The following is a 13,278-nucleotide window of genomic DNA, read 5'->3' on the forward strand; positions in this document are numbered from 1 at the left end:
GGTGCTGCGAGTGGGCCGTGTCCAGCACCGGACTGGCTCTTTCAGGGTTAGCTGGGAGGGATAACTCTGCAAGCACAGCAGCATCTACATGCTCTGCTGCATGCTCTGGATTTCTCTTCATTGGTACTGCTGCCCACGCTAGCAATATGTCTACAAATTATTTCTGAAGTAAAATTTAGAGCACTTTTTTTTTTTTTTGTCCCAGTGAAACTACAATAATGAGTTTCTAAGAATAACTTGTAGTTTATTTGGACTATTTTAAAAACTTGTGATGATGCTTGTGTTGCACTTGCTTTTTATTTGGAATTCTATTATTTGAAAACCCACTTACAAAATTAGATTGGTTGGTTTTTGTTATATTTCTTCTTCATAAAGCCTGTGCAAGTAGATACAGTATTATAAGTCTGATAGTGGGACATTGAAAATGTATTCTATTGACTGCAGTTAATTCTATTAGTTCTATTTCTTTTTTTTTTATGTTATAAGTTACATTTTATTTACTCCTGACACTTATTCACTGAACGTTTGGTGGAATTTTGACCATGCCATTTGAAGATTTCTCCAGGTTTTATTCCCCAATGAAGCTTTTCCAGTCTGTTGAGTGAGAAAAAAAACTTAATGAGCAACAGAATTAAAATTCTGTTCTTTCCTAAGTCCCTGGTTTGATTCAGCAATAGTCTGTAACAAAAGCAGCTTCTTTTCTTTTCCATCTGTTTCTGAGGCCTCTGGCTGTTATTACGCGACTGTAGAAAATGGTGCAAATAGAGAGATTGAGCACCAGGGTGAGCTGCTGGTTCTCTGTGTGTTATCTGCAAGAGCTTTGAAGGTTAACAGCTGGAGCCTCACTGTTTCAGTGAGGAGAAAAGCGATGCAGCAGTGTAAGGCACTCTCCTTTATTTGATCCAACCTCTGCATTCAGCTGAGAAGGAGTTAACCTTTTATATACTTACGGTGTAACTGATTAGGACACACATGGCTGGATTATTTTTTTTTTTTTCTCTGAAATCCAGTGAGAAGCTCTTACCAGCTCTGCAAAAGCTGAATTGATAAAACAAAAGAATGGCTGAGAGGAGGTTTTTTTCGACACCTTAAATGTAGGAACATGCTGTAGAGAAGCTGTGCCTTGGTGAGGCTGTGCACTTAGTGGTAGATGGAGATTGATGGAAAACATAGTCTTTTATGTCCATTTATCTTGAATGTTCCCAAATGATGCCCAGGCATGAAGATTGACAACCATACCTCTTCAGACTTACCCTAGCATTTAAGCACTGTACTTGTATTCTTGATTGTGTGTTACAGTCAGTTTCATTTTCCTCTTAAACTTAAGACTGTCTGTTAAAAGGTACTTGAAGTGGAGAAGACATTTGTTTCCAGGTCCAATACTGACACCATCTCGAATATTAATTTGGAAGGGTGTATGGTTCATGGTGTCCTCCCAAATATTGGTTGGGATGTTGTATGGTTCTTTTCCTTTTGACTCTGCAGTGATTCAGTACAACACAGTATGTTTTTTCAGGTAGGAATTCACTGGATGAAAAGATCTGACTTCTTCAGGTTGAATGTGGGTTGTGTGCATGAGTGTGGACGTGTAACCCAGTGTGTTGCTGCTTGTTAAAAACACAAATTCAGACTGTAAAAGGAACTTATTTTTTAGAATTGTGAAATAGAAACATCTTGCTACTCATAAGTCAGTACTCGTTGCTTTAAAGATGAGGTATTGCAGAAGAAAAATGATTTTTAAATAGAACAACCTTTTTATTCTTAAATTAATGTCACTGGTTTTTGTTCCTTTCTTTTGACAGACATGCAGTGGTTGTGGAATCAAGATGCTTCTAGAGATTTACTGCTTGCAGTTCATCCACCGAACTATATCGTACTGTGGAATGCAGACACAGGCACCAAACTTTGGAAGAAAAGTTATGCTGAAAATATTCTGTCTTTTTCATTTGACCCCTTTGATCCATCACACCTAGCTCGTAAGTTTGCACATATAAAGTAGAGTGATGTGAATATGTTTGGCCAGGAAAATTGTTAAACTAAAATGTTAATATTGAGATTAAAGTAGTGGATTGGAGAGAATAATGCCATTAATGCCAAGAAGAAGTCTGAAAGCAAAGGCAGGGGAGTCTTTGGCCAGTGTGGAATCTTCTAAGATAGGATGCTGTTGAGTGAGGGGAGGGGAAAAGTAGGCATGAGAAGAGAAGTTAGAGATCTGAAAATAAGTGTTTGAGACTTTATAAAGAAGGTGGAAAGCATGTAGATAGGGAGTCAGAGGAAGCCAAGTATAGAGTGCCCTGTTAAACTGACATAAAAAGCTATAAAAGGATGGATGCTGAGGGAGAATCCAATGAGATGAGTAGACCAAGAATAAATGGTATTTTCAATAGAAAGGATCTTTTTTTTAAAGGAGTCGAGTATGAGCTTCAGTTTCAGAAGCAACTCAAATATCAAAGGGTATGTAGTGCAGACTTACTGACATTTTAGAAGAAAGAAACTAAGAGAAATAAGAGAATCGGCCTTCTATTCTTTAATTTAGCTTGATCACTCCTGATCTATAATGAGGCAGTGCAGTTTCCAGTCTTTTTAGTTGTCTGTTTTTAAATCTGCCATACCATTCAACCTAAAATGGTATAAACATAGTAAAATCTTAGCTACATCTTTACAGCTTTGCTGAATCTTTATGCTGCAACATAAATAATGTGAGTTAACGATTCTTTGAGCCATGCTCTGCATGAGAACAAAAACTGGTGATATAGCCAACGTAGACAACCCTGCCTTCTATTTGCATTGTGAAGCTTAGAGAAAAATAGTTGATGAGAGAAAATAACTGTACTGAAGAAACAAGAAATTTCTGCCAGTAATCCCCACAGTGGTTTTTTTTTTTTTTACTATGGACTTAATTTTGAAAAATTGAGTTTTGTAGATCTAATTAATTGTAATGGACCATCTGCAGCTCTTTCAGTAGAAGGTGCATGTTGTCTAGAGTTATGAGTTTTCTAGCTAATACAGCATTATTAAAGTTATTAGCATTTCTCCCCACCAAAATTTCATTAAAATGGAACACCAGAATCAAATTGCAGATTGTATTTTGCTATACTAAAATTTGTTTTTCTTGGTACAGTGCTCACCAGCGAAGGAATAGTGTTCATCTCCGACTTCTCTCCTTCCAAAGCTCCTGCCAGCTCAGGGAAGAAAGTTTACATCTCTAGTCCCCATTCCAGCCCTTCTCACAACAAGCTGGCTGCTGCTACGGGGGCCAAAAAAGCCCTTGATAGAGTTAAAATCTTAATCAGTAATGAAAAACCAAGGTGGGTTGCAAATGCTTCTTCTCGGATAATGTTTTGTGTATCTGTATATTTTAGAGGTGTAATTTCATTAAAGTCTGTAAGATAATTAGGTTTAAAAAAGGAAAATTTATGGGTGTAGGCAGATTGTTGGATGTCCTGTATCGAGGACATTGTGTAAGGATAAAACATAAATACAGTCATTCGTCCCGTTCCGTTCCTAAAAACAGTCATATCATCCCAGCATGTTTTACATAAGTTAATGACATAATGTTCTCCCTCCTCTAACAGATTTTGATGCAAGTGTAAATTCAGAAACATCTTTCTTAGCCCATTTTCACCTTTTTTTTCCCGCCTAACATAATTCATTTCAGTTATGGAATGAGAAGGCATATAATAAGAGAATAAAAATGCTGTAAGTACTGATACCTAAGAAGACTTATCATTCTGATGTTGTATGTGGTACTGCAGTAGAAAGCATTTTTTTAAGTTAGTAGTGTATAAATAAAATTAGAATTTATACATTTGTCTACTTTCTGACCTTCTAAAACTAAAGTTGTTGCATTTTGAGGTGTTCTTTTTTTTTGTTAGAAATTCTCTAGACCACTTTCTTTTGTGTGGTATAATTCTTTTTTCCTTTCGTGCTTTCTGTTTGAGTAATAAAAGTATTTCTCAAGTGTCTATTTGAGAACAAACTAATCGGACTATTATCAGGTAGCGCTTCACACCAAAATTTAGTGCAGATATGTTATTTATAGCCTGTTTTGGTAAAGTGTTTAAATTGCAAGCTGAGCAGAAGACTTGATAATACTTCCGCTGGTAATCATTTAAGAAATTGTGATTTTTGTATGAAGTTAAAGGGCATAATGTTGTCATTTTGTGTTCTGTAATGCCTAATTCGTGCTGCATTGGACAGAACACCTGGTTTGCAAATACTGAGACGGTACCTACACTGCGGCAGCTTTATGTTTGCTCTGTGATAACAGCAAATCAGCAAAGATGCCATTTTATTTCTTTATTCCTCCGATTGCATTTTAAGTTGTATATGAATATTACTAAGGGTATGATAGTTTTCACTTTTCTCCCTCCTTTTCCACCCAGAACACCCAAAAAGAGTAGAATGGGAGAAGGGGAAGAAAAAGTAGCAGCAATGGTTTATCTGGTGTTATATTAGTTTAGGGAAATGTTGAAGAAAGTGAAACAGGAGATTGTCAGGAAAGTGATTGCAGAGAAAAGGTGAATAATATTCCTGAAGGAAGGAATGAGATGCAAGAGTATAAGGAGGGTTTAGTGTGAGGTAGAATGAGGAGATTAAAACCAAACAAAACCCCTGAAGGGATGATACATTAAATCAGTTGAGAGACCTTCAAACCTGAGCACGGCATGAAGATGATTTTCAATGTGCTGTAAATACAGTTCATTGGATTGCACGTACCTATGAACCTCTTTACCTTGCAGTCAGTCTCCTGTTAACAATCAACAAAATGATGAACAATCCTGCTCTTTGCTACTTTATTTGAGTTTGAAGACTTGTATTCTTGATAGGCTAGTTCCGTTCATTTCAGAATGAAGTAATATGCATAATAATATAAAAATTGAAGTAAGCAGTATGTTTAAGGGTAATTTCCCATGAATACCACTAAATGTCATGGCAGCTGGCACTGTTTGTAGTTGAATTGCTTTGTAGTTGAGATGTGCAAGAATTACACTTGTTCCATTTGAATTACATATTATTTTAAAAATGACACTATAATCTTATTTGGACAAAAGTCAACAGAGTGTGTGTCTTTTAAAGGTCAGTGATGCTTTGCACTGTAGCAATTAAATGGAAATCTGTAGTTCCCTAGCGATGAAAATAGGGAAGACTTGAAAAAATGCAGCTGCAGGAAAATTTGTGCTGTTAATTCTATTTTGAGCTTGAAGTATTTGTTGATACTGAACTTGGATAAAGTTTATATCTGATGTTTTCCAGTGCTGAATCTGTAACGCTCAATGACTGTCTTCAGTTGTCATATTTGCCTTCCAAAAGAAACTACATGCTGTTACTGTATCCCAGAGAAATCTTGATTCTTGATTTGGAAGTGAATCAGACAGTGGGTGTGATTGCAATTGAAAGAACAGGCGTGCCTTTCCTACAGGTAATGAAAATTTGATTGATTTCTAACATTGTAGTAGTTTACTAAGATCATATGGAAGTTCATGACTCAGTGATAGCTGTGTTTTGATTAGTTCTAGAGGATGAAAAGAAGTTAGCTCACCAGGGGGAAAAATGTCACGAATTCTGATACAAAAAACGAAAGCTTTTTTTTTTTTTTTAAAATAAAACTCATGATAGCTAAAAAGAATATAGTTGAGTACATTAATGTTTAAAAAAAACACCCAAAACCAGCAAACAATTGAAACAAAAACTTTCAGTGAATTCTTCGAATTAATTGACTTCCTTAGTCACAAGTACTGTAGCTAAAGAAATTCACTGGAGTGTTACATTAATGGTAACATTTTTGGTGACTCACTCATACGTCAGGATACATCAGTGTACTTTGCAAGGATAAAATGTTGATAACCTAATGGAATGTGGTGTCTCTTTACCTAGGTAATTCCTTGTTTTCAGCGTGATGGGTTATTCTGCCTACATGAAAACGGTTGTATAACTTTAAGAGTTCGCAGGCCTAGCTGCAGTATAACTGGAACTCCAAAAGAAGAGCCAGGTAAGTTTTGTGTCAAAAATGTCCAGAAAGGAACTTTGAGGTATTTTAATTATTACTTTAACATCAATATTAACCATCACGCATCTTAGAGGATGGTCAGTTACAGCCCTTCTAGTGGTTTTTTTTTCCTATACATTAAATTTAAATTTAATTTTATGCTACAATCTCCCAAAATTGTTTTTTACTTCCCTGAAATATAGTGCAAAATAAGATATTATTATTTTGAGTATCCTTTTATCACTAAATAATACTTTAATTTTGAAGTGGCTTAACAGTCACATATACAAGAAAGTTTTAGATAAAAGATGATTAGTTTGTTCTTTTTATCTTTAAGAAAAAAACATTTTTCAGGGTTTTGGAAGCCATTTGGTCAATTGGAAGAATTGGTCTTAGAACTAACACATGAGCTTAAATTTACATTAAAATCCATCTTTATCGCTTTTATGGAACGTTACTAAGAATGGCTTTTTAAATATAATGGAGTAGACTGGAAAAAAAGAAGGGAAAACACATTTCTGTAAATGTAAATAAATTTTTGGATTGGTGTTTTTTGTTTTGTATTTTTTATGGATTTTTGTTTGACAGTTTGGTAATTTCTAGTGATCTACAAGGTTATTTGCTTCCAGGTTTACCAGTAGACCAAATGAGTTTTGGCTTGTGGAGACCAGATGCACTTTCTCCCCAGATACGAAACAGTAATTTTTTTAGATTTGGCAAGATTCAAGTGGAATAAGATATTTAAAGACAAAATTATATTTTTGAGAACTGTTCAGAGCTGTGTTGTATACAGCAAGATCAAGGGTATATAGTTTTGGATTATTTTTCCTAATTGCCACACAGGAAGCATGTGGATTTCAGCCAAAGAGCTTGGTCATTCTGCAAATTTAGCTCTGTTAATTGATCACATCGTATGTTTTCTGTTCTAATTGTTTGTCCTTTGTGGGACGTTGATGTTACAGATCCAGACCCAGTTCAGGAGCTGATTTATGATTTAAGAAGTCAGTGCGATGCGATCAGGGTAACAAAAACAGTTCGACCCTTCAGTATGGTTTGTTGCCCCGTGAATGAGAATTCTGCAGCTCTCATAGTCAGTGATGGCAGGGTAATGATCTGGGAATTAAAATCCAGTATTTCTGGCAGAAATGTGCGTAGCAGGTAATGGGATTTATTTTTCTTATCAAAGCTTCCATCTGTTACATTTACAAGTGGCGTGTAGTATTTAATTAGATTCTAAAAGCAACGGTGATGTCCTTGTGTGTATGGTAGTGTGACATGCTGTACACGTGTATGAATGAAAGGAAGAGGAACAAAATACATCATCCACATTGATAGTTTTATTGCTTTGGGGAAGTGAAGGAACTCTATTTACTCTCCTTTCTTTGAAAAATAATTCCATACTACGTGGTTGGAATAAGGAAACAAAAGATAGGAAAGAATATTCACATTATTTTGGGGAACATTTTCTTCTCATTTGGCTTTCTTCAGACTATATAATTTTCTTCAGGAATGAATCTCACTTTCAATCACATGAAAGAACTGCAAAATGAGTCTGGAAGGGGCTACATTCTTAGTAGGGGAAAGGGTTTCTGTGTTTGAATTTGACACAGAGCAACACAAGGCTGTACAGCAGGTGGCTGGAATATGGTGGTATAAACAATATTTTTTTATATACAAAGTCTTTAGAGTTTTAGATTTTGAGCAGTCTCTAAAAATACTCTATGAAGTAGTACAGTTCTTTAAACATTCAGTGTATTAAGGTCGTTCTGCTGCAATAAACGTTTGAAATGCTATTGAATAAGATAAATAACTTACTGCTATAAAAGAAATTCAGAATTCTTAGTACACTTTTAAATGTAGAAAATACCAAATTTTCAACATAGATCCTTTTGTTGCTTATCAGTGGTTTAATGTTTTTATTCTTGGTGTTCTCAAAAATACTGTTAGATGGATATTTTGTGATGCATATCCAAGAGAGCTATTTAGGATCCATATGTTCCTGGGTTTTACTTCTTGGATTCTTAGGGTCGTTTCTAAAACATTGATTTTTTTTTTTTGTCATAATTTTATAACCAGGAAAAATGTAGTAATAATATAAGAACCACTGAGCCTGGAGGATTCTGGATAGGGTTGGATTGTTCTGGAAAGTAAAGCATATTTCTAGTTGGTGCAGAGTCTTTAATGGATTTTGAAGGAGTCTTCCTCCATTAGCTCTTGATCTTGCTGGATTTGATGGTCTTAATTAAAATTTGAATTCAAAGTCGGTTAAAGTGAGATTTTTAAAGATATAATAACACAAAAACCTGACGCGCAGATATCTCACAAGACTGTAAACTTAGGTATTACTCTAAGTTTCTGTTCTAGTTTTGTATATTCAGGGGCAATCCTGTTTCATTTGTTTAGGCTTCGGTTACAGGTTTTGTTGTCTGGATTCTATATAAGAAGTTTATGTAGGTTAACAAAAACCGTTTCCCAAGTTTGGGAATCTGTTCTTAAATGTTGAAATATTTACGATTGTTCCTTAGCTGTATTCATTACTATAGCTCTACATATTAATACACAATATATTTAAAAGCTTCCATTCAGTACTGAGGTACACTTCAGAACAAGGGATGCATCTGTCTCTTCTGTTATGTACAAAATATCTCTGTAAGGAAGATGAAAGTTTATTTTAAATTTTGTACATCTTTGTGTGCATTATCTCCTGGTACAGTTGTTTGTGGAAGTTGATGTTAGGAATAATATTCTCAAAATATTCTGCAATTAATAAGTGGTAGGAATACTGAAAGAACACCCTGGGGAAAAAGCAAAATCGAGGACCTAAGTCGACAGATGATCCAGTTTGTACTAAGAACTTGTTTTCATTTCTTTTACAGCAGTTCAAGTGCTTCACCTTTGTATTCTCCAGTCTCATTCTGTGGAATTCCCGTAGGAGGATCCCAAAGTAAACTTCCAGACCTCTCACTAGACAATATGATTGGTAAGAATTTCTTTCTCTAATATTACTATTGATTACTATGATTACTGCTACTCATTTCTAGAGTTTTTGAATCATTATAAATCTTAGCTTATTTGAGAAACTACATGTGTTAGAAATATTTTCTGTGCAATTTCAACAGTAATTCTGAAAGACAAGAATTCCTGTTCGCTAAAGAAATTATCAAATTAATCTTTTTGAGGATTTTATATTGAGGACCAATGTTCATTGTCATTGGGGGGGGAGTAATTTAAAATGGAATTTGGCTGGAATGCTTTCATTTTTTAAAAGTAATCTTAAGCAGATGAAGACAATTTAAACTACCCTTGAATTCTGGGAAGACTGAAATCGTTGCATTTACTTTTTTTCCCTCTTCCTTCCTTTTTTTTCTTCCTTCTTAGCATTAGGAAAAAAGCTAGTATTGGACAAATTGCCTGAAGTGCAGTCGTCTAAAAAGTTTTATCATACAGAGTTTAACAGGAAGGAATGCCTCTTCAAATAAACATTGCTAATATATATATTACTTCATTTGTGATTTTTATTTTATAAACTCTTATATTTTTTTATAAAAAAATATACACTCTCCATAACATCTCAGATTAAAATTTAATACTAACAAGGGCTTTAATTTTTAAGCAGGGCAAGGCACAGTTGCTGGGGAAGAGCAATTAAAAAGTTCTTTTCTGCAAGAAGTACACCTCAAATTTCTGCTGACTGGACTTCTGTCAGGACTTCCTTTGCCTCCTTTTGCTATCCGCATGTGCCCACCTCTTACAACAAAAAATATTAAACAGTATGAGCCAATCCTTGCTGTTGGTATGTACCTTAAGTAGTTTATTGGTTGTTCTGAAAAGAATATGTTCTAGATTAAATAGAAATATAGCTACTAATACAGAAAACAATCTATTTTTTGGTCCTGTGTAACTAATCACAAATTTGTGTCCATGATAGTCTGTGGGTTCTATTTTGTCCTGTCTTGAGTTTAGGTAATTCTACCTGAAAAATAGCAATATATTAGCATTCTTTCATTTAGTATGATACTGGTCCATTAATACATGTCATTTTACATGCTGCTCTCACTTCATTCTAAATATCAATAAATACAGACTGCTGTAGCAACTGCATTTCTAAAATAAGTAAATGAACTTAACACAGACTGTACTTCAGTTCTCATGTAAGTACCTAAAAATACACTTAAAGCATGTTATTTTTCCAGAATCTATTCTGTCTGATTACAAATATAGCTAAACTCATCTAGATATTAGAATAGTTGCCAGCAAGCACCTGAATTATTAACTCTGAGTTCTCCATATTTAAATCAGATTTTTCTGGCATGCTCTTTCAGACCGCATCAGGGATTTCACAGTGTAACCAGACAGGCTGCAGTCAGTGGACTGGAACAGTAGATGGAGAGATGCTGTAATTTAAAGGTTGTAGGAGGTTGTAAAATTAGACCTCTGGATTTGTGTTGTTCAAACGTGCTACTGAAATATCTAAGATACCAGTTGATTCTGGGCTGCCCTGTCAAGGCTGTGCCTGTCGCAAGTCAGACTTGGGAGATTTTTGTTATTCTTAAGGTTGTCTGTGCTATAGAGCCTTCTCAGGTTTTTGAACAGGGTGGGGGGTATTGTGAAGGTGAATATTAAGCAGGGGGGCCTACAAAGAGGATCTCACTCCAGTAATGGAAACACCATAATTATGTATGGCTGTATGTTTGCAGTTCTCGTAGTACTTCTATTATTACTGAGCTAAAAGTACCATCAACAGTTGTGCTCTAAAATATAGGCAAGCTATCATTACATGATGTGATGCTACTAAAATGTAACTTTTGATTTTATATAATCTGTACCTGTTAAAACAGCTGAAATATAAAGATTAGGAAACTAATAGATAGGTATAAAGTGCATTTACAGCAAGGTCTGCAGCATTCTAGACTTAAGGTACCTGAATGGCGCTTTAGATATCCATAGTTGTATTTAATAAAGTTGATACGAGTATAAAGAAAAATGGGAAGGAAAAGGACGCCTTCCCAGTGTCTAATAGAAAATGGTAACTTTCAGTGTTTCAGAAGGTATTTGATCTAATTGAAGCTAATAGCTACTAAGTTAGTTATTTGTTATTTGAAAGAGGTCATTATTTCAGGGATGAGAAAGCAGAATTGCTTTAATGATTTGGTAAAATCTACCCATGGTTCTCCCATGGGGTTATTGGTGGATAACAGTTAATACTCTTCCTTGAGGCATTTACTCATCTTGAATAATCAAAACAAAAAGAAACATTCCTTTCTCCTGCAACTGGGTATGTTGGGGAAACGCAAGAAGAATGAACAGCTTTTCTGCAGGGTCTGCAAATAGGTTCAGGAAAATGTCCTGATCCAAATGGATTTCAGTGGCTGCAGAGAACCTTGGAGGCTTTAATATTCGGGATTTAAGCACTAGAAATCAAAATACCTTCTCTAAAATTGTAAAACATAATAGTTGCAGGTGGAAAAAAAGAAAAAAAAAGAAAGAGAAAAATAGCTGTAAATCCTGCATTTTCAGTAAAGTATGGAAGAGAAGAATTTAACTGGTCTCTCTATTTTTTTTAAATCACTTTTTATAGGTACAAGTAATGGCTCGGTCCTGGTGTTTCATCTTACAAGTGGACTCTTACACAAAGAGTTAAGCATCCATTCCTGTGAAGTCAAGTAAGATTTTAATTTTAATTCCTACTATAATCCCTCTGGGGGACAAATACTAAAACATTAAACTAAGGTTGTACCAGCAACGTGGGTGTCTTCTTTCATTGTTAATGACAGTCAAGAAAATTGCCTGCTGAGTCGTCTACCCAAACCCTATCTTTGCTGTGTAGAAGCAATAACATACTGACGAAATTAGAATGAAACTTACATTGAACTAAATATTTGAATTGTATCTGTGCTTGCTGATGTAGGATGCAGAGCAGCTACTTCCAGTTTCTTTAGTATATTATAGTGCAAAGAAGTCTTTTTGGCACAAAAATATTTATTACAGTGTCTTATTTATATAACTGTTGTGACTCACAGATTGTGTCCTTTGAAATAATTCTAGTTTATACGCCTAATTTTATTTCCTTTGCTCTTTTGGGGTTGAAATTGCTATTGAGACAGTTCTAGCTTTAACTGAAGTTAGAATTTTTAATTTTATCTGTAAAATATTTTAAAGACGGAATATAGGAGTCAGTATTTATCCATCCTAAGTAAGGAACAGAGTAAGTTTTAAAGTCGTTACCAAGTGTTTGTGTGTATGCAATGGCATAACTTTTTGGATAACTAATGGCAAGGACATTCAAGACAGTGCTTGCTGTATACATTGTTCCAGACAGATGGAAAATAAGGCACGGAAAATGAAACATTTATTTTTAGCAGTGATAGTAGTGAAAATTTGTGTCAGAGTTGTGGCATGAAACCTTCATCAGGCTAAGGGCTTAATTTCACTGTTTGGTCTAAAAAAAGGAGAGAAAAGTGCAGGTGTCTGGGAATAGATGGTTCTAAGAATTAATTATGTAAACCTGCTCTGAATCTACTGCTAAAATCGCATAAGTATATTTACATTTGTGGTATGATTAGTAGGCACTGTAAGAATAGAATTTCCCTTTGTGTTCTAAATCATTTGAGTTTTTTTGTTTCACACCATTAACTGCTTACAAAATTATTTTCATTTTATGATCTGATGCAGCACAGGAAAATACTGCTTTTTTCTCACTTAGTTGATAGAATTCAAAATTAAAACCACTGCTAACTTTTCATACATTAAAGAAACAAAAAAAATGAAGATGAGAAGACCGGAGGAAATATGCTTTTGAAAAAATACTTTATCTTTTATTTAGGCTTTGTCTATTATTGGAAGTATTGTTAGTTTGGACTTTTCACTTTGCAAAGGTTTTGACACTTTTTAAAAACTGTAGGAATGCATTGTCTTTCTAGGAACTGTCCTTGCATAAATGGTATTTTTAGAACAAAATTAAAATGATTGTGAATTTTGTTTAGTCATGAGCTGTTATCTAGGTAAGTCTTTTAAATATTTGTTTTAATTTCCTCAGTCCCACTCTTAATGGTCTGAGTGACTTTCTATGTAATTTTTATATGTCCAAGGGAATGCTTTAAGCAATGTAGAATAAGGCACAGGGATTTTTTTTTCTTTTTTAAATTCATGGAGTGCAACAGTTTTTCTTTCAGTGGGAATTCTTACTTTACCTCTAAAATGCAGATAGATTGGATAATGCCTCTATTTCAGTCTTATCTGAAAATATACCTTCAGGGAACACAATTATTTAAGTATGTAATTGAGATTAC

The 13,278-nt window shown here is 34.6% G+C and overlaps 1 protein-coding gene across 1 annotated transcript in view; it reads left to right on the top strand.

The window, feature by feature from the left end:
- WDR11 (WD repeat domain 11) overlaps positions 1-13,278 on the top strand; it is a 42,081-nt gene that overhangs the window by 7,475 nt on the left and 21,328 nt on the right. Inside the window, exons 4-11 of the mRNA XM_074158971.1 lie at positions 1,803-1,976; positions 3,122-3,308; positions 5,257-5,422; positions 5,878-5,992; positions 6,952-7,147; positions 8,866-8,969; positions 9,606-9,782; positions 11,568-11,652. Of these exons, the coding sequence (XP_074015072.1) occupies positions 1,803-1,976; positions 3,122-3,308; positions 5,257-5,422; positions 5,878-5,992; positions 6,952-7,147; positions 8,866-8,969; positions 9,606-9,782; positions 11,568-11,652 (1,204 nt within the window). The remainder of the gene's footprint in view (positions 1-1,802; positions 1,977-3,121; positions 3,309-5,256; positions 5,423-5,877; positions 5,993-6,951; positions 7,148-8,865; positions 8,970-9,605; positions 9,783-11,567; positions 11,653-13,278) is intronic.

The sequence above is a fragment of the Numenius arquata genome, chromosome 15 (genome assembly GCF_964106895.1).
Source record: "Numenius arquata chromosome 15, bNumArq3.hap1.1, whole genome shotgun sequence".
In the NCBI taxonomy this organism is placed as follows: domain Eukaryota; kingdom Metazoa; phylum Chordata; class Aves; order Charadriiformes; family Scolopacidae; genus Numenius; species Numenius arquata.